General features: G+C 39.0%; 1 protein-coding gene across 1 annotated transcript in view; it reads right to left on the bottom strand.

Moving 5' to 3' along the window:
* Positions 1-27,502, bottom strand: part of CPA6 (carboxypeptidase A6) — a 269,776-nt gene that overhangs the window by 145,543 nt on the left and 96,731 nt on the right. The window contains exon 2 of the mRNA XM_070631515.1: positions 19,646-19,721. Coding sequence (XP_070487616.1) covers positions 19,646-19,721 — 76 coding nt within the window. The remainder of the gene's footprint in view (positions 1-19,645; positions 19,722-27,502) is intronic.

Raw genomic sequence — 27,502 nt, 5'->3', positions numbered from 1 at the left:
TGCTCTTAGTAGCCAGTTCACATGGGGTCCAATAGTGTTTGGTATTATAAGGGTGTAAGTGGGAGGCAGTTTCTAATGCCATACGAACATCTTGTAATACCAGTTTAGACTTTTTTTTAAAGTAATTTTATTGGGTTTTAATGGTTTATAACATTGTGTAATTTCGGGTGCACATTATTGTTTATCAGTTCCTGAGTATACTTCATCATGCTCACCCCCAGTAGTCCAATAGTTTAGATATGTTTTAATCTCTCCAGTTTAATATAACCAAAAAGAATAGTTCCTTTTTTACAAACATTTTAAAGAGAAGTCCATGAATAAATACTAACCTTTTCTGATATTACAGTGTTTATCAAATATTTTTATATAACTGAAGAAGTTCTAATACTTTAGAACTTTGGCAAACACGACTCCCTATGGAGAACAATGAGGCTCTGGGGCATATGTGTACATACATGTGTGTGTAAAATCTTGAGAATTCCAGTAATTGCTGTAAGTGGAGAGAACTATTACACGACGTCTGTGACATAATTTATAGCTGAGTACAAGTCCCCATGTGGAATATCAGATGTCTCAATTACCTTTGCAAATGCTATATAAATAATGTAGTAACCAGCGTGTGCTGGCACATGCAACATACATTTAAACATCTCATAAAAACTAATTTCTCACTCGGCACAACTTCTCTGTAGTTCAACTTGTAATATCACAACCACCAGCCCACAGATATTTTTGAAATGCCTACCCCCTCTGTGGATATATACTTTAAATACCATATATAAAATAATATTTTCCTTTCTGTATATAAAATGATATTTTCTAAATACCATATATAAAATAGTACTTTTCACTAGCTACATATTTCCACATTTTCCTGAAAGTGACCGAATCACGGTACAAGAAGCTCCGATGTATTGTTCAGATTCTTTGATGGTACAGGAAACGTGTTCTATTAAGTAGTTCTTGAAACAAGTTGGTAGCTGGCTGAGGTTTAGAAATCTGCCACACAGAATCGTTTTGGCAAAGTTATGGTCATATTGAATGGGCTATGACCTGTACTTTTAAGCAATTTTATGTCAAGATATGTGCAAGTTATTTTAAATGTGTGGTCCTATGAAAACATAAGATATCCTTTGATACATCAAATTTCTCCTTCGAGAATTGGAAAAGATTATTCACTTTATAGTGTCTCTTTGAGTTAAACAGTTTGTACACTATGTTGGCAAGAACGTGGAGAAATAGAAATTCTCAGACATTTCTGGTGGGAATGTGAATTGATAAAGTCTTTATGGAAAGCAATTTGAAAAATATCTATAAATCAAAGTACACATTCTCTTTGACCCAGAAATCCCATTTTTTTTAAAGAACTTATCCTACTTATTCACATGTGAAATGAGTTTCCTACCAGGTTCTTCATTGCAAAATGTTCACCCTAGCACAAGATTGGAAGCAATCTTAATATCATTAGTAGAAGATTGGCTTAAGAAACGCTGTCTATCTATGCAAAGGAAGACTGTAGCTTTAAGAAAGAATAAGGCAGCTTTTTGTGTTTTGTTATGGAATAATTGCCAAGATGTCTTAAGTGAAGAAAGTAGTGCATATATGAACAGTGTGTATATTTTTGTTATAAGTTAGGAAAAAGGAGGAGGAGAAATTATCTATATACTGATATACATCTGCCCTCTGAATCCATGGGTTCTGCATCCACAGATTCAACCAACCAGGGACCAAACGGCCTAGGACGGTTGCATCCACATCGAACATGCACAGGCTTTTTTTCTTGTCATTATTCCCTAAACAATACAGTAGAACAACTATTTACATAGCATTTACATTGTACTAGGTATTATAAGTAATCTAGAGATAATTTAAAGTATAGGGAAGGATATGCACATGTTATTTGCAAATACTACGCCATTTTATCTATGAGACAAGCATCTGAGGATTTTGGTGTCTGCAGAGGGTCCTGGAACCAATTCCCTGTGGACACTGAGGGACCACTGTGTATTTATCTTCATCTATTCCCTCTCCTCACCTCCTGGACTTGTATCAAATATGTCTGTAAGAAACTGGTAACGCTGGTTGCCTCTGTGGGAAGAATTGTGTGACTAGAGGAGAAGAGTGGGAGGGAGATTTTTTCTGTGTATTCTCTCAAGGTTTTGAATTTTGAACATTATCAATGTATTGTGTTACATATTCAAAAATAAATTAACTTTTTATAAGTCCATTTGAACTCTACACGTGTCAAGAGAAAAAGGAATGATTTATTAGCAGAATCACTGATGTACTGAGACCCAACACCCTAAATGTTTACTTCTCTTAAAATAGAAACAGAAGTTTCCATCTACTAAAAGGCTTCTCCTCTCCCTCTTCTCATCCAGTTCTACACGAAGGCATGGTCTCTGACGGTTCACTGCCAGACCTTAGAAAAGAGAAATAAGAGCAAAATTGGAACATCACTGCCCAACTTGGAGAGAGGTGGAATGACGTCAGGTCAGTGCCTCAACCAAATGTTACGAAATTATAGCTCTGTTTCAGCTTCAAGAGTAACAGTGACTCACATTTGCTAGCAGAAAATGAGATAAAACCCTGTCACAAACACCACCTGTCATTTCTTTACCTGCTGGGGAGCTGTGAGAATTAAATTAAGTAACATTTTACAAAGAGTTTGGAATCCCTTGATAGCAATGTTATATAATAGTTTAATAATCCTGTGCTTTCTATATCTTAAAAAAAAAGTCAATGTTCTCATTACAAGCAAGAAATTAAGTGTGACACAAACTTAAACAGAACACTTTCAGTTTCAAGAATCATTCTGTTTCTATGAATTATCCCTCTATCCCATAAGAACTGCATTCTTGAAACGTTTCTAAATTAAGTACAGAGGGTCCCTTTGAGCTTGCAGTTACACACATGTACTCTTTACCTCCCAAATAGAGATGGGTGCAGGATTTTCCCAAACTTTTTAAATTTTAGCAATTCTTTTTGCAAAATTCTTTGAGAAAAATTTAGAAATTCATTTAACTTCTCATTAAATCACAAACATTTATTCTTGAAAGAGTTCATTCTGCACTTTATTATACTTCTTTCAGGATTATGGTTTTCCAAGGGCAATAAAGGATGTTACTCAAAGGAAGAAAGGATCTATAAATTTAAAGTGGATACTAAATGAAGCTGACAGTCCTTACAGCATATCCATGAATTTTTGTTAAAAAACATTAAACAATTATAGATTCATTGAAGACCATTGCGAACGTTCAGATCTGTAGTTAGTATTTACTAAGTTTTCCTTTGCGGTAACCTGGGGTTGTGGTAGTGCATTTTCAATGTGACAGTCTGAAGACTATTCCCAGGAAAATCAGATTTTTCTTTGTACCCTCTTTTTGGAATAACCAAGGTACTTGAATCGCTAAGCATTAAGTTCTCTCTAAAGCCTCCTTACTAACCCCAGATCAAACTGCACCTGAACTCTGTAAATGTTGGGTTGCTTTGCTTTTGCCTTCAAACTGCCTCCCACATCTGTCTCTTTTTGTCTCTACACCATCCCCTCCCCTTGACTCAAGTTATTAAGCCTACGGGTGTTATTAACATTTTTCGTCGTTTAGATTAAAAAATGTACTATACATCTTTTTAAAAAAATGTATCTTTTGTATATGAGGCATGAAAAGTAGTATTTGTATGTGGAAGTGGTGTGTGAGCAGCCATTTGGTCGGAAAGTGTGCAAACTTGTTGAGAAAATGTCAGTATCTAAATATGTCGGGTGGTGTTGGAGGTTGTGTGGGGTTAAGGCAAAGAGAGCTAAAATCGATTAACCTTAGGTTATCCCAATCAAATTGGTTCATTGGTCCCCCAAACTTGCAAGTGAATGAGAACATATGTTTGAGCAAGAAAACCAGAATCTGAGAACAGATTGTACAAGAGAATAACAAAGTTCTTCAACGGCTCAGGAAGAACAGACACATCTAGTTGTGGCAGTCGGTGAAAGCTTCTGATGAGTTAGCAACTGAGGCTGGCCCTTTTGACAGGTATATGAGGGAGGCGTGAGTATTCTTGAAGGTATAGGAATGACAACTCATCCTACCCTCTTTTAAACCTTTGCTCAAACGCCATCTTTTCAGGATGTCTTCCCTGACCATTCTATTTAAAATTATGCTCCATGCCCTTCAACCTTCTTCCCTGCTTTACTTTTCCCTACAACTATGACCATCTGATATGTTATATTTTTTACTCTTTTTTGGTTAATCTCCCCTCATTAGAAGATAGGTTTCATGAGGATAAGGATTATTGTTGGTCTTGTTTACTAGTGTAGCCTTCAGTTTTTAGAGCGTCCAACACATGGTAGTCACTGAATATACATTTTAGATTGCTATTTATATATCTATATAAACAAGGCCCAGAGACTGGGACATATTTGGGGAACAGTGGATAAGCAAGTTTGGCTAGATCTTTGAATATGTGTAATGGATAAATTTGGAATAAATCTGTAGAGGTTCATACGAAGTTGTCCTCTTTTGCTCTGGATGACCTAATGAATATCCCTGAGCTCCTTGTCTGAAGGTCCAGTTTGTATTCACTGCTGTATCCTCACAGCACAGTGTGTGATTCACACAATGCCCAGCATATGGTATGCGATTAAAATCTGTTGAGGGAACGAGTACATTTGTAAGTTCTCAGGCTATACCAGCTTTTGTGGAATTTAAACTCCTGTAATAGTCAGTTGATTCACAGAGCTTACGGCTAGGAGTCCCAGAGATGGGGTAGTTTAAGAAGTACTAGTTCTGTCAGAGTAACACTAGGTACAGCAACAAATAGACCCAGAATGTAGATTGGCTCGAACTCAAAAGTTTCCCCTCATTTCTGAGACAGTTGTTCATTACTGGTGGGTAGCTTTCCATCATGTAGTGATTTAGGGACCAGGCTCCATTCTTCTCGTGGCCCCACTATACCCTAAGGCCTTGTCACAGTCCTTGTACAGCCAGTGGACAGGGACAGAAAGTGAGGAGGGGCTACAAAGGCTTTATCTGTAGACAGCATCCTCCACTTCGGCTTACTCTCCTCCGGCTGGAACTCCGACCTGTAAGGGAAGCTAAGAAATATGAACCACAAGGATTAGATTTTTGGTGTCTAGTCAGTGTTTTCTTTTAGTCACTAGGTGCTTGCTTGAGGAGACTACCCAAAGTCCCCTTCCGTTAGCACAGTTCTTCAGTAGGTCCAGATGTGGCTCGTTATACTCTGAAATGTACAAATTAAAAGGCAGGTTATCTGCCCCCGCACCTCCTATTGCTTCGTGTGCAATGGTGAGTAGAGACAGGACATCCACAATAACATCTCCTTTTGATCAGGGCAGAATGGGGAGTGTGTGCAATCACCAGCACCCATGTAATGATGACATCTATCTGGGTGGACATGACAAAGACTCCCTGCTCTGGAGCAGTGGAGGAAGGTCCTTGCTTGGACCCAGGCTCCACTCTCTGGAACTATCTGTCCCGTCACAGTTCTCTCCAACCCTCTCTTGGAGGTTTTCTTTGGCCCCTCATTCTTCCAGGCTGCGTTTGAAGTGGATGTTGGCGAGTATGCGCCCCTTGAAGGCAGGCAGCTTTTGCAGGCTGCTTCTGGCTTCTTCAAGTTTGGGGTCTTAGTTGTATAAGGCTTTATCTAGCAAAGTTGTTGTTTTTGGTCAAGTCTGTGATATTTTGGGCCCTTTCTCAGAAAACTAGGTAGGCTTCTGGTATATTTTCTTTCATTAAGTTTCGTTTGACAGCAACCATATCCTAAGCTTTTTCTTAGATATAATTCTTAAATCTGTTTGAATATAATGTTTTGTTTCCCGGTCCTCATGCGCTGCCCCCTCTCTCCAAATTAATGGAAGCCACTACAAGGGCTTTTGAAGCAGTAGGTTTGAGTGGAAAGGTAGAAAAGTAACTCCCTTACTCAAAGTCACTTGGTGAACCTGAGAAATCTTAAAACCTTTTTTAAGTTTTTTTTTCTCAAAACTTTCTTCAGTCTTATTTTCTCGTATTTAGGATCTAGAATCAGTCTGATTTTACTACCCTTTTATACCCCTACCACCTTTCATTTATGCTTATAAACTGGTCAATTCCTGCATGAACTCAGCTCTTTCTTGTAGTACCTTTCTGTAAGCAATGAGAAGAATCAACGCATACTAAGACTGGGGACTTGCAGCTAGTTTCCTTAGGACTATAGGATCAATAGGCACTTTCTTTGGCTTCTGTGGTCATTTGATACTTCTACCACACGTTACCAAACGTTTTCTTACTACATAACACTTGTCTCTTTCTTTCCAGATTGTGATATCTATGTTCCTTCCACCTACTGCCCAACTATTGAACTAACGTCATATGTTTTTGTCTTTGTTAAGGTGCCTCTCTCATGTACCATCTTATGTAATATTTGTGATGATGCTGAAGGGGAGCAGAACATGCCACCTCAAAATATGTAGCAGTTCAGGACATGCCACCTCAAATTGTGCTGCTGTGGCTGCTGATGATTTTGAGCTGTCAGCACTTGAAAAACAGCAAACGTAGGGAGAGGTTTTCTCTTTACTTCTCTTACTTGCTTCAAAACACAGCCTCTAAAAGGAACTCAAGTGTCCTAAATCCCCTCCCCAGGAGTTTTATCAACCAGGGAAGATGGACTCTTATCACAGGAGAGGAGACCAGAAATTAATACCACACCCACACAAATATTGTCACAAACTATCATGCCTCCCATCTATTCTTCTAAGGGCCCATTCATCTTTCCTAAAATTCCTTCACTCTCCTCTAAAAGGCCTACATCCTCTCTTCCTTTGTCCATTAAGATGGTATTTAAGTCTGAATTCTAAGCCCCCTTGGGGGTTACTCACTTTTCCCTGGGTATTTCCCATGCATACATGTTAATAAACTTCTATTTGTTTTTCTTGTTAATCTGTTTTTTATTGCAGGGGTCTCAGCAAAGAACTTAGAAGGGTTGAGGGAAAACTATTGTTCTTTCCCTACAATGCTCAACTGCAAAATAATGATTCAAACACAAGAGAAGTTTGTTCTTTGGTCACATAACAGACAAACGTGGGTATACCTTGTGGGTGGTCAGCTTTACTCTATGTGGGGATTCAGGGATCCAGAAATTTTCCATCAAGTCTCCTCTATCCTCCTGGGCTCTGTTATTACTGTCATGTAGGCAGCAGAAGAGGAAAGAAGGCATGGAGGGGGAACTTCCTTCCTTTAAAGTCTTGGCCCAGAAATGGCCCACATCACTTTTGTGTATGTTCCATTGGCTACATTTAGTCGTATGGCTAACCCTAAGTAATTGCAAGGGAGGTTGGAAACATGGCGCCCAGGAAAAAGAGAAGACAGAATTTCGTTGCATAACCAAGTCTGCCATACAAAGGTCACTCCAGGAATCTCTGAAAGCCCAGAGTCCTTGCATCCCAACAGGCACACCAACTTAGAGACATGTAACTCTACACTGTTTGTTTATAAGCCCACATTTCACTATGACGGTTGATTTTTCCCTTCTGTATGAATTATAGTCCAAAAATTTGCAAGCATTACTCTGTACTTGTCCTTAAGAGAACTTTAATTTCTATGTTTCTGAACCTTCTACTGTTTTATTAAAGTTACCTGGAATTCTGATTATAACCTCCTCAAATAACTGCTCCCTCCTTATCCATTGATGCCACATCCTGGCTTCATGGGCATTCCCTAGGGACCACTATTCCTAGGTTTGATGAAGAAAAAAGGCTGAATATTACTGGGCATAGAATTAACTTTTATGGCTTATGTCTCTTATATTCATTATCTGAGATTGAATCCACTTATGGTTGTATGATCTAGACTTTGTTTCTACAATTTATTAAGCAATAAATTAGGCAATATCCTAAGTTCTGTGAAAACCAACAGTTAGTATATATCATTTATCTTGACCAACCTTGATCAATTGACCTCTTGACCAGTAATGGGGTCTTATGCTCCTGAAAGAAATTAGACGACCCTAAGAGATTTTGCTGTTCCCAAATCAATGTTGTGGTTTTCTTTTTTAACCTGCAAACTGTTTTCCCCAATAATTTTTCAAATACATATGATAAACAATAAGAACTGTGATAATTAGAGTCAACTTTAGATTTGTTAAATAGAAATATGCTCATTGCCACTACTTCTCTCCCACTCTCTCAGCACCTGCTCCATTAGTCACATATTTATACCAGAAAATATTTTGTCAATTATTTAAAGACACTAAGATAAAACATGCTTAGATAGTTTAAACACATTATTAAGAAATAAAAAATCAAGACAGGTTGCCGGAGATGGCAGGAGAGATGGCTGAGTCTCCAGGACCATACCAATTTTGGACAAAATTGTGAAGTGGGCCATGCTCCCAGCTCCCTCCTCTGGACTCCCCATCTCAACCCCTCTACATTTCTCAGCATCTGTTCTTACTCCCAGCTGGCCAGAAAATAATCTCAGCAAAAGTCTTTCGAAAGCTGATAAAGATTTCAGGTGAAACTTCTTAAATCATGTTCAAAAGGAACTGCTTAAATTGGAAAAGTCTTCTGTGGAATGGAAAAACAGAATGATTCCATTTTTTCATCTGTAACACTGGGATAATAATTCCAACCTCTCTTTAAATTGTGGAGATTACATGAGCCGATATATATATTTGGTACTTAGCAGAGTACCTAGCACGTAGTAAAAGTATAATCATTGTTAAATCTCTTACCTCTCTCTTTTTGGGTGAGGAGAGGGGTTTTGTGTTATCCCTTAACACCCACCCCTTGCTGCGGCCTTTTCTCTTCTCCATATTCCTCTTCAGGGGCAGGGCTAGTGAGAACAAAGGCCTTAATTTACCTTGTTAACCACCATATGCCTGGGGATCAGTTTTCAATCTATTGCCTCTCAACTCCAAATCCACTCTGTTTTGTCCTGCTTTGTGATACTTGAGCCAGACCCTGTAAACATTCTGCTTTGACAGCTGATCAGTGTGAGGCTTTGTCAAGGGAGGGCTTTAGAGAGACATTGCAAGACGCAGCAGAGGAAGGAGGTGCTTTTTCTGCTTCCAGTGTGCTTTCTCTCCTCCTATGGCATGGCTTTTGGTGGCACATGGGAGCCCCAGCTACTCTTACTCTCTGGCAAGTTTTTCTGACACCCCAGCATGCAGCTTCCTTGAGACGAGCTCTAGCTTGATGGCACCCCAGCAAATTTCTCCACCACTCAGAGGGCTGCTGACTCCAGCAAGGCCTGAACCTCAGCCGCGGAGTAGAGGGCAGTGAAAGAGGCTCTGTCCAGTTCTCAGTCACTTCCTGGGCACTCTTTCTCATCCCTAGGGGTAGCAGCTGCTCTCTGAATTTGAATTTCCTCTCTTACGCCCTTTTAGAAGTTAGTCACCATTTACTAGTTAATACTGCTTTATATTAAAATTTTTCTGTTCAAATTATTGGGGTGGTTTCTGTCGCCTGATGGGACCTCAATTGATCTTGTTGCTCAATACAGTCTGTTGACTAAATGAATGGGCTGTCTACTCTAAGCCAGGCTCTGGGTATGGAGGCTGGAGTTTTAGGACTAGGAGGGATGGGACTGTTGAATGAGAGAAGAAGAATATATCCTGCCCTTCCATTGTTTATCCTCCATCTATTCACTCCTTGCCTGACAGCCCAAGGCTTGCTCCCTTGGTATATCATCCATCATACTTTCACCGAAAGGCTTAGCCTGGTCCCTTAACACAGGTGCACTCCTGCCTCTGTTCCCAACATCATCTCTCAAAGGGGATAAACAATCAAGACTTGTGATGCAAGTCTTCTCAAAGATCACCAATCCCTACACTGGGTCAGTTTTTTCCCCCTGCTAGATTATGTGTCATGCTCTGTATTTTCTCCTTTCTTCTTAAGAACACGATGCTGATTCTTAGCCCAGATCACAGTCCATTTTCAAAATGTAACTGAAATGTGAGAGACTAAAATAACACTCTTGATAATCCACTCATGAGCCTCAAAGCAAATGCAATTATCAGGAAAAGATCTAAGAAATATATTTGTGCGACCATGGGAATTTTAATCACAACAGCTAGAAAAACAAAATGGTAGAAAACAGAAAACTTCTTTAATCAAGCAAAGTCTTTGTGGTTGTGGCTGATAAATATGCAGAAGCTGCTCTGAATTTTTTTAGGGCACAGAGAATTGCCATATAGGCATCCTTAGTAGCTGTTTTTAGGTTACAAGAAAGGAATGGATTTGTTGATCAAGTATGTCAGAGGCTTAAGGAGATACAGACATTTCTGATTATAAAAAACAACAAATTGACTCCTAGGCAGAACACCTTAGCTCTGATTTTCAAATTAAAATATTTCTGGTAATTAGCATTATTGTATTCACTGAGTTAGTCAGCACCCGAAGGCAAAATTTTAGTTACATTAGGCTCTAATGGAAGATTGCAGATCTCAGAGATGGTTCTCTCAAGAAACTTACCATCAAGCTCTTACAGAAATCCTACTTCCTCCATACAACTTCTTTAGTGATTGAAGAGATGGATAATTACCCCTACCTCACATCCTCGCCTGTTCCTTGACGCTCCCTTAACCCATCATTCTAAGGTAGTTCTTATTTCTACCTATAGTTAGGTTTTTTTTATCTTTTTTAAAATTTATTCAGTCATACATATGTTCTTGATTAGAATCCGAGTTAGAGTTTTATTATAATTATAGGGAAGTAGATGGATGAATGAATTCCATTTGCTCATTCATTCAAGATTTGTTGAGTGCCTACTACTGCCAGGCACCAGGGAAACAAAGATGAATCAGACATTGATTCCACCCAAAGCAGAAGGGTAAGCAGTCTGCTCTCAGGGGTCTGTCTGGTAATGGAGACATAACATGTGAACGAGTAGCTGCAGCCTAGAGATGGCTGTGTTCCTGCTACAGTTCAGCACAGATGTGGGAATGATCAGCTCTTTCTGGATTTCCCTATTTTATAGATTAGGAAATAAGGTACAGAGAAATTAGGTAATTTTCTGACACTCATACAACTAGTATATCGACGAGTCTAGACATGAACCCAAGAGGTATAACTCCAGGGGTCAAATTCTTATTAATCATGATGCTAATTGCTTTTCACATTTGACCTGTACAAGACCTCACGTGGTTAAATATTTAATAAGTGCATTTGGATGGTGACAGTCAATCCCTTTAGGTCACTGATACTCATTTACATGCTTGTGCCCTGATATCAGCCATTAGGGCAGAACCCATTTCTCTAAAAAAGGCTGTGGTCCATGTTCCATCCTTCTCATCAACAACGACCTCTAAAACCAAGTAAAGCAGGGGAAATGACTCCACATTTATACAGGTAGAAAAAAAATATGATGGAAAACAGGAAACTTCTTTAATCAAGAAAAGGTTTGTGGCTGTGGCTGATGAATATGCAAAGGTTGCTGTAAGTTCACGGGTCCAAGAAATGGCACCAAAGTATATTCTGTACACTTGATAGGAAACCTCTCAGTCATTAAGAAGCCTCGTCTCTGCCCTTGGAAAAGGAACTTCATCCATTTCCATATCTTTGATCACATGGTGATGTCCTTTAAAAGTAGAAATGAGGAGAAATTCACATTTGACAAAGAGCAAATCATACCCTCCAATTCTTGTTATTTTTCCAGGTGAAATCACAAGAATAAATACAAAGGATGTCCTGTAAGAACAGAAAAAAAAGTGCAACCCAAGGGGTGGGTCAAGAAGGAATGATGGTCTCTTCTAAGTCTGGGCTGGGCTGTGCTCCTGGGGGTAAGGGCCTGACTGTGCACATAAACCTCTTTAGCATCAGCTGAAGAGTCCTCCTTTCTCTTCCTCAATGCCTTCCTATTCACCGTACACAATTCAGAGATCCACTGAGTTTCAGGGTCTGTAAAAAACTCATTCTTCTGGGGATGGGTTGGGGGAGAAAAGATAATATAAGCACAAAATGACGTAGATGCTAGGATATAACTGTCTGTAGAATTCAGTGAAGATCAAAGAATTCAAGACCTGGATGCTTTAGCCTTCAAAGATGTTCACCAGGTGGGCAAAGAGGAGAAGAGCATTCTGGACAGGAGGGATGGCTTGAGAAAAGGCACTTAGGAGAGAAACTACAACGAGTTCAGTAGGGCTAGGGTGATGAACACTGAGCCAAGATAGTGATGGATGCTGAGAAATGTTCAAGAGGCAGGCAGGGTGTGGTTTTGAAGGGCCCTATGTGTCATGCCAAAGAGTTTGAAGTCTATACCCTAGGCTGGTAGTTTACTCCCATGGCTACCTATGGAATCACCTAGGGAGCTTTTAAAAATATACTAATAACCAAGCTTCACCCAAGCAATTGAGTCAGAATCTCTGGGAGTGGGGCCAGATATCAGCTTTCTAGGAGATTCAATGTGTAATCTGGGCTGGGATTGACTGCTGTTGACAATGGAGGACACTTAAAAGGTTTTGAGTAGAGAAGTGACATGGTCAGTTTTTCATTTCAGAAAGATCACCTTGGCTACAGTATGGAGGACAAATAGGTGTCATACGTGAGGGACAGAAAGGCAATTGGGGAAACTGGTGCACTTCAGGCTAAAGATGATCAGGGCCAGAACTAAGTGGCAGTGAGAGCGCAGAGAAGTTAGGTAGCTGCCATCTTCTACTTTGGATCTGGTGACAGACTGGAATGGATGTCTCGGGGTGGGGGGGTGGGGAGGTGAGAGGGTGGGAAATACAGAGTGGGGTGGATATAAAAATGACTACAGATTTTGCTCATGTTTGTATTCACAGCTTTCAATTACGTCATCAAGAATTGGAGCCTGTTTTTCCACTCCTTGCATCTGGTTTGGCCCTGTGACTTCTTTTGGCTGGTTGAATGTGGCAGAAGTGATGTTATCTGTTTCAAGCTTTGGTTCAACGAGCTTTGTCAGTTTGCTCTCTCTTACTCTTGGACACTCGAGTAAATAAACCCAGGCCAGCCACGTAGAGAAATGTGAGAAATGTGGTCCAATTGTCTTGTCATCCCAGCCCTCAGGCTGCCAACCACAAGACAGGTGAGACAGTGACAGGTGATGGCAGATGCAAGAATGAGCCCAGTTGAGATCACCTTCTATGGGAGACTGTGCTGGACCTGACCTTTCACACTGTGCAGCTACAAGTGCTTTAGGAATGGCAGTTAATATTGTCCAATAAGAACAATTACTTTTAAAGTTTAAAAACTAGTCTCAAAACAGGTTGCTTAAACATCAAAACTAGAAAGTCTTACAAACAGAAAGGAAACATGGTTAACTTAAAATACTATGGTACTAGCCCAAGGTCATGTTGTCAACCTAGCTGAGCAACTTAAAGACTCACTGGGATAGTCATCATCAGAACACCAGAGAGGGCTTTCTTACTTTTGAAAGAATGTTTCTAATGTATTCTTGTTTTTCCGACATATTGTATTGTTTCTTGTAATATATTTTGTTATTGAGTATACTAATTACCATATTCACACAGAGGGAGAAACTGCATTCTATGTCTGAAATTTGTATTCCTGAAATTTAATCTATAACTGCATTTGGAAATCTGCCTGGATTTTAACGAGTTTTCTCTCTTTTTTAAAAATCATGCCAGAGAAAGCAAAAGTAAGGTTGCCTCATTACTTTACAAAGCCTTTAACAAAAAAATGAAAATGCTATTTCCTGCCCCAAACACATTGACAGATTAAAGTTTTGGTCTCCTCTCTTTTAGCATTCAATATCGTTCATAGTGCTTCTGTGTATCTTCAGTGAGCTCCCAAGCCACCTGCTCTTTAAGGCCCTTGTATTAGACTTTGATTGCTAAATTACCACAAATTTAGCAGCTCAGATTTATTAGTTCATTTCTGTGGGTCAGAAGTGGCTTGATTTTCTGCTCCGGTGTCACGGGGCTGAAATCAAGGTGTCAGTTTAGGCTGCAGTCTCATCTGGGATTTGGGATCCTCGTACATTCTCACCAGTTGCTGGTAAAATGTGGTTCCTTGTAGCTGTAGGAGTGAGGTTCCTGTTCCCCTTCTTGTAACTAGGGACAGTCCATATCAGCAACTAGAGGCCTCCTGCAATTTCTTCCTATGTGGCAGTTCTCACCTGGATATTTGATTTCCTCCAGGCCAGCAGGAGGGCCTCTCTCTGATGTCCTCTTGCTATCAGCTGGAGAAAACACTGTTTTTAAAGGCCTCACATGATTAAGACAGGCCCACCCGGATAATCTGCCTATTTTAAGGTCAATTGATTTGAGACTTTACTTACATCTGCAAAGTCCTCTTACAGAAGTACCTAGATTAGCGTTTGATGGAAAACCTCGGAGAAGGTGCCGGTACACCAGGGCTAAGAATCTTGAGAACCATCTTGAAATTCTGCCTACTGCAGCCATGATTAAGAGATCCTATAATGGCACATCAGTTTTTAATGAAATTTGGAAGAAATAACTCCTATAGCATGAATCTATCACCCATCTTCTTCTTCACAGGTTTCGCAATCAATTAAACCACCCATTTGGATGTTTGAGCTTGTAAGAGCCTGGGGACCACAGGTGTCCTGAAGCTCATGTAGGTCCAGCTGTAGGACTGGAGAGTGCACCGAGGGGGATGAGAGAAGAGAGCAGCCCACTACAGCACAGTGCTGAGGAGGGAGAGTCACACGTGGGAAAGGCAGCAGCGAATTTCACACACGAGCCAAGGACAAGGGCTGAAGTGTTCCTCATACGAAGGGCAGTTTTTCCCCATGGAATTTTATGACTCTTAATGTGTCACTCAGTGACAGCTGACGAGCCATCTGATATTTTTGAGGCTGTGTTTTAGTTTGAAAAAATGAAAACTTTTGGATACAGGACAGTTTTTTATTCTATTGCTCTCTTATGAGAAAACCAGAAACAGAAGCATCATTAATTTTTCTTTCAACAAGGATGTGTCAAATTCTCTAATAGAAACTTTGACCGTGATCTTACATAAAGCCATTTCTATTCCTTCAGAGCACAAAGAATTTTTGAAGAAATGTAGGCAGAACATGGTGTTCAGACTCTAATTTTACTCACCTGCAAACTGTCTTCCATCATAACTTTATTTAAATCATGGCTATGCTGTTAATTAACAATTTAATTGGTTGGCGCTTTCTCAATCCAGTTCTCTGGAGGCATGGTTTTCTGTTTAACTTTCTTGTTTTAATTCTTCAGCAAAACCATAAAATTTAATTAGGAAAGTAACCAGCTTTGCAACAGCAGTTCTATGTCTAATTAGCTATGCTTTGCCCGGACCTTCTCGGATTCCATTCAACTTTGCACATACATTTTGCATTTGTTCATGTTTCAGATAAGACACTGAATTTATAGCCTGAGCATGTAGTCCAATCACTTGTCACTTTCCCAAAGTTGCTTGGTTATAGCCAGTGAAATCAGAAAAATTAACTTAAAGCATTTGTACATGCTGTTAAACTAAGAGTCATCAAAGCCCAAGATGTAGGGTTGTTACCTTACTGTGTGTACTAGTTTTCTATTGCTGCAGAGCAAATTACCACTAACTCAGCAGCCATTTATCATCACACAGTCTGTAGGTCAGAAGTCCAGGCACATCTGGCTAGATTTTCTCTTCAGGGTCTCACTGGGCTAAGACCAAGGCACCACCTAGGCTGTGATTTCATCTGGACCTCAGGGTCATCTTCCAAGCACATATAGTTGTGGCAGAATTCAGTTGCCTGTGGTTGTAGGACTGACATCTCCATTTCCTATCAGCTGGGGATGGCTCTCACCTCCTAGATGCCCCTATCATTTCTTATCACATGTCTACGGAGAGAGTTCACAACAGAGTAGTTTGGTTTGTCTTTGAGACCATCAGGAGCACTTCTCTGACTTCATCTGCAAATAGCTGGAGAAAACTCTCTGCTGTCAAAGGGCTCATCTGATTAGGTCAGGCCCATCCAAGGTAATCTCCTTTCTGCCCATAATATAATCTGTCAAGGGAATCTGGCCCATCATATTCATAGGCTCCTCAAAGGAGGGATTATGCAAGGCTTGTACACCAGGGGGCAGAAATCTTGGGGCCACGTTAGAATTCTGCCTACTATACTTTGCTTTTGGGAAAGAAGGCAGCTAAAAGCTTCCTGGCAACCTCTCTCTCTTCCCTCGGAGGCAATGCACAAGGTGTGTGAGTTGTTGCTAACTACGGCCCCTATTCTGTCCCATCAGCTCCACGGGGCACAAGGTGACAGACAGTCGTATTCTTTCTTCTCTGCAGGCTGCTTTCTCTGCCGGGCCAGAATCGCTGCTTTCAGTAGTGTGAGTGGATGAAATCATTTGAATTTAAAGTGAAACCAAGTTAACATGATGCTTTTAGATAGAAATTTATTTAAGCTCAATGCCTCAAACTTTAGGCCAATGAAACCATTTCTTCAGGGAAAGGAAATGAAGACATATGCAGAAAAGAGTTAATTAGCAGGCCTGAACTGCTGTCTTTAGAAAAGCCTGTTTGCAAGATTGCCCCATGACTGGCCTCCGGGAACTTAGATTTCTGAAGGGTTCCCACACCCTAACTGGGAAGAGTGGCTTCCTGTGCCCAAACTGTTTGTGCAGATGATATAGTTCATGCTGAACATCTGCTCTCCTTCTGGGAGTCTGGAATTTTGGTATGTGCCAGGCAAAGGCAGTCTACGTGACTAGGCCCCAATAAAAACCCTGGCCACTGAGTCTATAATGAGCTTCCCTGGTAGACAATTTCACACGTGTTACCACCACTCTCTGCTGGGCGGATTAAGGACATCCTGTCTGACTCCCCTGGGAGGCACTTCTTGGAATCTTGTGCCTGGTTCCCTCCTGGACTTCACCCATGTGCCTTTTCTCTTTGCTAATTTTGCTTTGTGCCCTTTTGCTATAATAAATCATAGCTGTGAGCAGGACTATAGGTTGAGTAGGTCCTGCAAATCATCGAAGCTGGGGGTGGTATTGGTGACTCAAGGAATAAAAGTAAACGAGAGCATGAGAAGGCTCACACTGAGTCCAGGCTCCACTGCCCAGCAAACTCAGCCTTAATCCTCTCCATCATGCAGATTATCAGAGTAAACAGACCAGAAGCAAGCAGCAGGCCTCACCTTGGTTCCAGAGGGCCTGTGTTTCAATTCCTCACCATGACCCTAACCTCTGTCTGTCTCCCCCAGTTTCTGCATCTGTAACGTAGCGATACTAATAGTACCCATCTCATAGAATTGTTAAAATGAGGCAATTTATAGAAAGCACGTAGCACTCTGATGGGCACACAGGGACTAAGAGGGGCTGGACGTAATTCTCTGTGGACAGAATTGCTAGAGCATCGTCAACATTCTCATATGCATCTTCCTTGACTCATGATGGGATTACGTCCTGACTAACCCATTGTAAGTTGAAAATATCGTAAGTCAAAAATGTGTTTAATACTTCTACAGAACATCATAGCTCAGCCTAGCCCACCTTAAATGTGCTTAGAACACTTACATTAGCCTACAGTTGGGCAAAATCATCCAATACAAGCCTATTTTACAGTAAAGTGTTGAATCCCTCACGTAATGTATTGAATACTGTACTGAAAGTGAAAACTGAATGGCTGGTGGGTGCAGAATGGTTGTAAGTGTCTCGGTTGTCTACCCTTGTGATCTCGTGGCTGACCGGGAGCTGTGGCTCACTGCCGCTGCCCAGCATCGTGAAAGAGCATCATCCCACATATCGCTAGCCCAGGAAAAGATCAAAATGCAAAATTCCGAGTACAGTTTCTACTGAATGCGTATGGCTTTGACAACGTGGTAAAGTTGAAAAATTTTAAGTCAAACCATCGTTAGGTTGGGGACTGTATTAACTCCCTTTCTTTCCCTCACTCTGCTGCCCTCTTCCTCACCAGCCCCCTGTTCCTCCCTTCTCGAAGTTGTCCTCTAAGCTCCTTCACATCCAAACCATTTCCTCCCCCATCTTATTGCCTTTCCTTAAGACTAAATGAAAAAAATATGCAGGAATGTTTTTCTTTAAGTATATACAAAAAAGGGCACAGTATAAATGCTATCAGTGTCCGCAGTCCTATCCATGTTCAACATCTTTTATTCCATCTATTATGATTTACAAGAGTTTGTAAGTAACCCTCACTGTCCTCACTGATGTAATTTTATTGCTTTTGACAATGGTAAGTGATCATCACATATATAACCAGGCAATTTTATTTTCATAACTTTGAAAAGCATACCATGTCAATATATTCACAAAGTGGAAAAAAATCCTTCGACAAATCATTTTTCCAATATCTGGTTCAGAATATTTGTTCTGTGAGATACTCAACTCCAAGGTGTAAAGTGGCTATTTTCTTTTTCCAAGGGCATACCTAAAACACAATTTCAATGGAGATGGAAATTTCCACTTGAAACTTGCCTTGATCTTTGCAACTTTTGAGTCCCTGGTGGGCTGTTCAGATAGCATTCAGATATTGCTGCTGAAAAGGCTGTCATGAGGAGGCTGATCACACAAGACCAGAGGAAGGTTAATGTCAGTATCCAGAAGCAGAGATTCCTTTGTGGAGGAGAAGGGGTTTAGGAAATACCTGGTGAGACAGGCTTTCTGCTATTGGATAAAATCACAATTTGGGGATGAGTTCCTGCATCCTCACCTCGGGCCCTTGTAATGACACCAAGCTTAAACTCGACAGTGCATGTGTAGTGGCAAGGAATGAGGAGGAAGAAAGGAAATCGATGAACTAAAAGTTCAAAACTTCATTTGCAAATAAATGGAATATTTGAAGGGAAGATGTCAAAGAGAAAAATCAAACCAAAAATAAAAGACCAAAAGTTTGATATTTATAAATATCTCCAGAAGGCACTGAGTCTGTCCTTCCTCCCTTACCCACCTAACACCTTCTCCAGGTAGATTGTACTTCGGTCATGTAGGATACAGGTTTTTCTAGCTCCTTTTGTAGATTAGCGAGGCCTCTTTGCCATCCATTAAAATGAGCTAAACCACCACATATTTTATGGGTCAGCTTCAGTTTTTGGTAGGCATAGAAAAGAGCTCATCACTATACTTCTCATCACAACTCTTTAGCTAGAGCTAACGCTCAATTACATGCAGTAATGGGGAGATGTGAAACTAACTCTAACTCTAAAATCCATAAAATTCATCAAAGATTGAATAATCAGAGCCCTTCAACCTTTGCCAGCAAAATTCTCTTATCAGATTCACTGAAACATAGCAAAACTAATTAACTTGAATTTCTGGCTTTTATTTTCCTCAACTCACTTCTTCTTGAAGTTTTAATTAGAAGGAAAGTGTCGAGATGACCTGCAGGAAGATTTCAAGAAGGAAAAGTGAAATCCTGGAAAATTATAAACTAAATTCACTCATTCACTAAAAAAGACATTTACTGAGTTTCTATTCATTGAGAATATAGCAATGAACAGAAATAGACAAGCTCTCTCATGAAGCTTACATTCTACTAAGGGAGATGGAAAATAAATGAACTAGAAAATAGATAATGGGTCAGATATACAATAATATTTTGAGTAACCTTAACTATCTATTAAAAGCTCTTTCAAGTTTTGTCTTAGCATTTTCTTCCCTTGGCTAATTAATTCCAATTATTGAACTCCAGTCAGCAAAGCCCTGTAAACACATTATAAGCATACTGATAAGTGAGTGGACACTCTCTTACCTTGAGTTGGTGGTATATTTTCTTCAGTGCATATGCTTCCTCTTCTGTAGTGGGAATAAGTCTTATCACCTTATCACTGTAAGAAAGGAAAAAAAAAGTGATATTTACCTTTCAAAAAAAAAAAGATTTAGCCATCTCTATCTTCTTACCTTTTAAAAAACTGCCTCTGCATTTAAGAAGAAAAACAGCAAAACTTTGGACTGGCTCACAGCTATTTTATCCAATTCTTGTTATTCTCTGATTGCCTTGGTCTTTTTTCCCTATCTTAAAACTATTTGTTTTTTCAACAGCTTTTGAAGACTACAAACTCGCACTTAAGCAGAGAAAGGCGAAAAACACAGGGACAGCGGCCACAGGGACAAGAACTTTCATGAATAGCTCAGAGTAGATACCAAGAAAGAAAATTCCTAATGACGGAAGCAAAAATAAAAGTTTTCTTCTTTTTTAGCTTAATGCCGAAAAGAATGTGACTTTCAATGAGAGGACAATGAAATCCATACACTGTGGAACATTTCTGGTTTGGCTTCTTCCCACACTGAGAACAGTCAAGATAAGTCTATCTGTATGGGCCATCTTATTTTTCTAGTATGCAGCTTCCCAACTGGCACGTGGGTCCAAACTGGAGGACCATCAATTGTTTACAGGTGTGCCATGAGATACTGATGGCTGTAAAATTTTTAAAGTGATAAAAATTTAAAATCAATTTTTACAGCCATTAAGATGTTCCCACACTTGAAATTATATTTGAATATTCTATAAGGTTCTTTCAGCAAAGATTCTGAATTGCCTAAGACAACTTGCGGTGTCACACTATCTGCCAGAGAGTTCTCTGCAGTGGTGACCTCTCCCACCAGGTGTGCCAGATGGGTATTACCATTTTCTAGTTAAGTCACAATGAGGACAGGTTGGGAAGCACACCTCCAGTATATAATAATCACAACGGCTCAATGTATTTTGCGTAGAGTAGATACTTATTAAATATTAACATGGATTCGCATAAAGGAGATCATTGAGAATAATTGACTTACAGAGGGAAACTAAGGAAGAACTAAATAAAGTGTAATAGGAATGAATATTTCTCATAACCCTGTATGGCATTTCATAATGACTGTGAGTAAAGTAGAATATTATTAGTACCATATATATAAAGCACAAAACAAAAACTCTAGTAGTTCACCCAAAATTTCTCTCTCCAGCCTCAAAGGGGTACCAAAATAGGGATGGAATTTGCATGCTTTCCCATGGTTTTACTACCTAGATGAAAGGCAGTTTCCAAGACCAGGTAAGATTCACATGGAGGGCACTAGACCCCAAGGAAGACTCTCAGATTTGTGGGACAATGATTCTTCAGGGCTGTCTGTGTGTGCATTTCCAACCACTTTAGCTTTGTTAATGATCTTGTTATACCTTCTTTAGGCCTGTCAATTACAACGCCCTTGGCTTGCTGCTGATAATTTAGCCTGCTTTAGACACTCTACCCTAACGTGGCTTTGGAGATTCAGTTCCTCAAAATCACACAAAACCACCTCTCAGTGTCACGAAGACCATTTTTCTGAAAAGAATAAAAGAAAGTAGAGGGAGAGAAAAAAATCATCAAGTCCCTGTAAAACAACTCCAAAAATGACCTTTGGAACTTAAACGTAATTGCACCTTTTCTCTTTTTCATTTCTGGGACACGATTCTCTGACCCTTGTTTTTCCCAGATTCATCATATCCCAGCCTCTCCCACCTGACCCAATATAATTCTTGGCAGAGAAAGACAACTCTGCCGGGTGATACGGTTGTTTGCGAGCGATGGATCCCTTGACAGCTTGCTGACAAATACCTCCATCTGGGGCCCTGTCGGCTCCTCAGGAGTGCAAAGACAGCAATCTGTAGCTGTTTTACAGCCCTCGGATGTGTTTTTTTTTTTTTTAATTTTTAAATGACAGATAATTCACCCTGGCAATCGGTTCCTCTTCTGTGAGTGTAAGATAAAAGGGGACCACCCCTGGGATTATTTAACTCTGAAAGTGATTGCTCCAACCTAGCTTTGTCATTTTTATCACAAAAAGTTCACCGCATCCCAGCTTGTGGAAATTCTGAGGTGTGACTTGAGAAATGTGGTTACTTATCAAAGAACAGAAAACAAGGAAAGCTATTTAGGGAAGCTCATGAACTGTTATATTTTTTGTAAACTAATAAATTATATTGGTAGACTAACTAGTAACCAAAAACCAACAAGGGCTCTTTATTTAGCATGTAAAACCAGATGCCCCCCAAATGCCCCATTTGTTTCACCACACAGAAAGCTTACTCTCCCTAGATCTGATAGCTAGTTTTTTTTTTTTTTTTTTTTTGAAGTAGTGAACAATAACCTCCTACCACCAACAGGAAGTGAAGTAGCTCCTAGAATTTAGAGAGAAAAACTACTGGGCACAACTATCAGAGAAGGTGAATGAGAGGTTTCCTTCATAATTTATCCGTTTTTTCAACCGCTAGGTGGCAACATCCATTTAAGACCCCTTGGCTACCCTTTGGGATTAAGATGAGAAAATCGAATGTCTGAATATGGGTTGAGGTTAGCGAGATGACTGGGCAACCAGCTGCTCATATGTACTTGTGTTTGTAAGCCAGATATTTCTAACTCGAGAGACTATATAAAGTTGTCAGAGAAACAGAGCACATGAATTTTTAATTACAGTTTAAGGATGTAGTACAGAGGCAGCTGGATATCCCAAATAACTAATTGCCCCGTAATCATTAATATGTATTAACTCATGATATATTCACATTTTGTCCCCTTGCCTTACAGGACAAATGAGGTTATGTTGCTATAATGCCAACATCAAATTTGGTTGTAAGTTTGACTACTAATCCTTATGCACAGTAGCAACCACACGAGTGAGACAATATTAAATACGTTTAATGAATTTGAAAGGTATTATTAGAGGTGTAATGAGAATGTATGCACCCAAAGAAGAGAATTCGGCAAGAGAACATCACCTCCAACTTTTTACAATCTCTCTGGGCCTCAGTTTCCTTGTTGAAGGAGTGAGAGAGGAACTCCCAGTTGCCTTTTCATTTTAAGGTTCTCAGATTGTGTTTGAGTTTGATGCCTTCCATATTCATCGCTGTGCCTTGACTTTGCAACACCTATGGAAGAACACCTCTGTTTTATGGGCAACTTGAGTCCTCCTCAGCCTCCTTTTGAAAGACATAGATGTGAAGCTCCAGATTTTTCCTTCTGGCTCCTGGCATGACCTTTCATGATTATTTCCGTTATCATACTCTAAATTTCTTTGTAAGTTACAGAACCAGTTTATGAATCCATGCTTATAAAAATTAAATATTACAGATAATAAAGTTCCCCTCCCAGTTCTCTTGCAACCTCCAATCTTCCCCTAGTAGCTACTGTTAATAATTTGTGCTTCACTCCTGATTCTCTTCTTTGTATTTGCACGTGTACACAGTCACACGCAGCATTTTATAATATGAATTTGCTTTTATTTTTGACTCAATTATGTTAGCTTTAAAACACTATTTTTAAAATTTGCCTATATTCATAAGGAAGGCTTTTTTGAAAATAATTTTTTTGATACTTTTTTAATAAACTGGCTAAAAGCATAAACTTTTAGACTTTTTTAATAAACTTAAAATAAATGTTCATTTGGAATCACCCTTGTCTAATTTTGGCATCAGCATTATAGTAGCCTTATGGAATTAATTGGGAAATTTTCCATCTTTGTAATATGCTTTGACAACTTGACACAGGAATTACGTTTCTGATTGTTTTGTAGAATACACTCAAAATTTTTCAAGGTGGGACGAATTCTTCCTTTTTTTGGTCTTCAGGGGTTAGATATCTACCTTCTTTATTCTTTGGTGGATATTGATCTATTCAGTTTTCTGCTGGACTTTTTGAGTTAATTTTGGTAATTTACACTTCCAGGAAAACCATTCACTTATTTATATAAATTATATTAATATAAGCTATTAAAAATTAATTAAAATATCTTATGATTTAAAACATCTTTTATCTGTAGCTTTGTCCTCTTTCTATATCCTAACGTTGTGTTTTTAAAAAAAATTCCTTAATCAGACTTACCAAAGATTTGTTTAAAGAATCATTTTGTTTTTATTATATTTTTGTTTATGTATATCATTAATTTCTGCCTCTATCTTTATTAATATGTACTTTTTTCTTTAGATCTACTTTGTTATTTATGTTTTAATATGTAATATTCTCACTGATGTTCAGGACTAAAAGTTGGTAATTTCAGTTTTTAAAAAATTCAATTTATTTAAACTAAAAACAAAACCAATCAACCCATTTCTCCCATCTCTCATCATCTGCAACCACCAATCCTTTCTCTGTATCTACGAGCTTGGTTCTTTTTAGGTTCCATATAAAAGAGAGATCATATAGTATTTGTCTTCATCTCACTTACTTCACTTAGCATAATGCCTGCAAGATCCATCCATGTTGTCACAAATGGCAAGATTTTATTCTTTTTTATGGCTGAGTAACATTCCAATGTACAGTCCTGTGCAGCGTAAAGACGTTTCAGTCAACGATGGGCTATACATGACAGTGGTCCCATAAGCTTAGTACCATATAACCTATGGGAGTAGTAGGTTATACCATCTAGGTCTGTGTAAGTGCACTCTATGACGTTTGCAAGATGAAATTACCTCATGTTGTATTCCTCAGAAAGTATCCTCGTCCTTAAGCAACCCATAACTGTATATATATACCACAACTTCAACTTATTTATTCATCCATTGATGGACACTTAGGTTGTTTCCATATCTTGGCTATTGTAAATAATGGTGTAATGAACATGGGGGTGCATATATATTTTTGAGTTAGTGTTTTCATTTTCTTTGGATAAGTCCCTAGAAGTGGAATTGCTGGATCGTGTGGTAGTTCTAGTTCTAATTTTTTGAGGACACTCCACACTGCTTTCCACAGTGGCTGCACCAATTTACTTTCCTACCAACAGTGCACACAGGTTCCCTTTTCCTCACATCCTTGCCAACATTTGTTATCTCTTGTTTTTTTTGTGATAGCCATTCTAACAGGTGTGACATGATATCATTGTGGTTTTGATTTGCATTTCCCTGATGATTAATGATGTTGAGCTTCTTTTCACATACCTGTTAACCATCTGCATGTCTTCTTTAAAAAGATGTCTATTCAGATCTTCTGCCCATTTTTTAATCAGACTTTTTCTTTGCTATTGAGTTGTATGAGCTCTTTCTATATTTTGGATATTCGCCCCTTATTGGATAGGTGGTTTGCAAATATTTCCTCCCATTCAGTTGGTTGCCTTTTTCTTTTGTTGGTGGTTTTGTTTGCTATGCAGAAGCTTTTTAGTTCAATGTAATTTCACTTATTTATTTTTGATTTTGGTGTCAGATTCAAAAAATCAACATGAAGACTGATGTCAAAGAGCTTACTGCCTATGTTTTCTTCTAGGACTTTTATGTCAAGTTTTTAATCCATTTTGAGTTAATTTTTGTGTATGGTGTTAAATCCAGTTTCATTCTTTTGCATGAGGCTGTCCAGTTTTACCAACATCATTTATTAATGTGACTGTTTTTTCCCCATTGTATCTTCTTGGCTCTTTTGTCATAAATTGACTGTATATGCAGGGGTTTATTTCTGGGCTATTCTATTACATTTATCTATGTGTCTGTTTTTATGTCAATACCATACTGTTTTAATTACTGTAGCTTTGTAATATAGCTTGAAATCAGAGAGTGTGATGTCTCCAGCTTTGTTCTCTGTCAAGATTGTTTTACCTATTCAGGGTCTTTTGTGGTTCCATATAAATTTTACAATTCTTTGTTCTATTTCTGTGAAAAACGTCCCTGGAATTTTGATAGGGATTGCATTGAATCTGTGTATTGCTTTGGGTAATATGGACATTTTAACAATGTTAATTCTTCCAATCTGTGGGCATGGAATATCTTCATTTATTTGTGTTGTGTTCAATTTCTTTCATTAGTGTCTTATAGTTTTCAACATACAGTTCTTTCACCTCCTTGGTTAAATATATTCCTATGTATTTTATTCCTTTTGATGCATTTTTAAATGAGATTGTTTGACAATTTCAGTTTTTAGCTCCTCTTTACCAAGCTGCTTTTTGAAGAATGTTAAAAACTTCTACATACACTAATTAAACATGTTTAATTCTGTTATTTAGATCTTCTCTATCCTTTTTGGTCCACTAAATTTTAAAGCTTTTTTAATTGAGTTTATAATAGTTTACATCACTGTGAAGTTTTAGTTGTACATTATTTCTTGTCCATCACCATACACGTGCTCTCCCTCACTCCCTGTGCCCACACCTCACCCCCTTCCCCTGGTAACCACTGAACTGTTCCTTTTTAAATTTGACAATTTTTGATAGAATTTTATTTAATATACCTACTGTGATTTTGGATTTGTCAATTTATTTTCAAATTTCAAAATTACAATTCATGTATTTTGATGATATATAGCTATATATTAGCTCATGACTACTGTATCTTCTGGAAGGAATAAAACTTTTATTTGAACAAAATGTCCTTAGAAAAATCCTTCTTTGGCTCTTTTAATGCTCTTTACCATGAATTCCATTTCAAACATCAAAATGCTAGATTACATTTTTAAAAATCCAGTAAGAGACTTTCTGACTTGGGCAAATTTTACTTATTCACATTAATTGTAATACCTAATATGCGTGGCTTTATTTTTATGATTTTTTCTCTTTGTTATAGGGTTTTGTTGCCTTCTTCTTTCCCTTGTCTTGTCTGTCTTGGAGTTAATTTTTTTTTTGCCAACTTTTACTTATCTACTGGTTTGCAAGCTGTACATCTTATTTCTATTTTTTCAGTGGTTTTTTTCTTAGAAATTTCATAAACATACTTTAACAGGTATTTCTTCTCTCATGTCTAGAATTAATGTCTTTGTAATTTCCTCCCTTGAACAAGATAGTATCCTAATAAGATCTTTTGATCACCCTCCTTCCCACGTTTTCCACCTTCTTTGCTCCATGTTTTGTTAAAATCATCTGCAATTTTTGTTGCATCTAACTGTGGGTATAGGAATTGTGTCCCTTTCAAATTCATATGTGAAAGTCCTAACCCCCTAGGATCTCAGCATGTGAGTGTATTTGAGATAGAGTCTCAAAGAGGTAATTAAGTTAAAATGAGCTCATTAGGGTGAGCTCTAATCCAGTGTGACTGGTTTCCTCACAAGAGGAGGAAATTTGGGAAGCACAGAGGGAAGCCACTATGAAGACACAGGGAGGAGACGGCCATGTGCAAGCCAAGGAGAGAGGCCTCAGAGAAACCAGACCTGCCAACCCCTCATCGTAGACGTCCAGTCCCAGAACTGTGAGGAAATAAATTCCTGTGGTTTAAGTTGCCCAGTCAGTGGTACTGTGACCACAGCCCCAGCAAAGGCACGCACACTGAAGATGGCTGCTTAACGGCTATGTCCTCAGGGAGCTATCCCTTGATGTCTGGGGGATTTTAGTCATCTTGTTCCTAAAGTCCCCCAATACGGTATTCATTTCCTACCACGACACTCGTCATCAATCATCTGTTTAATGTCTCTCTCTCTAAGCTCTAAACTCCGTGTGAGCAGGAACTCAAGACGTTTTGGGTTTATTCTGTGGGAGTTCCGGGTTGTAGAAGTGTCTCTATAAAGTGACATGGAGCTTGTCTTGAGGGGTCCAGGGCCAAGTTTCTAACCGCAATTCCCATATCATGCTGAGTGCAAATTAGGAGCTCACACCCACACATGGTGGAGGCCTGTGGCAGCTACTTTTCAGAGGCATCTTCTACCCCCAAATTCCTAATAGATGAAAACCACCCTCCATTTCT

This window comes from Equus przewalskii, chromosome 8 (assembly GCF_037783145.1).
Source record: "Equus przewalskii isolate Varuska chromosome 8, EquPr2, whole genome shotgun sequence".
Lineage (NCBI taxonomy): Eukaryota > Metazoa > Chordata > Mammalia > Perissodactyla > Equidae > Equus > Equus przewalskii.
Note: the sequence above shows the minus strand (reverse complement) of the source record. Positions and strands in the feature narration are given on the sequence as shown.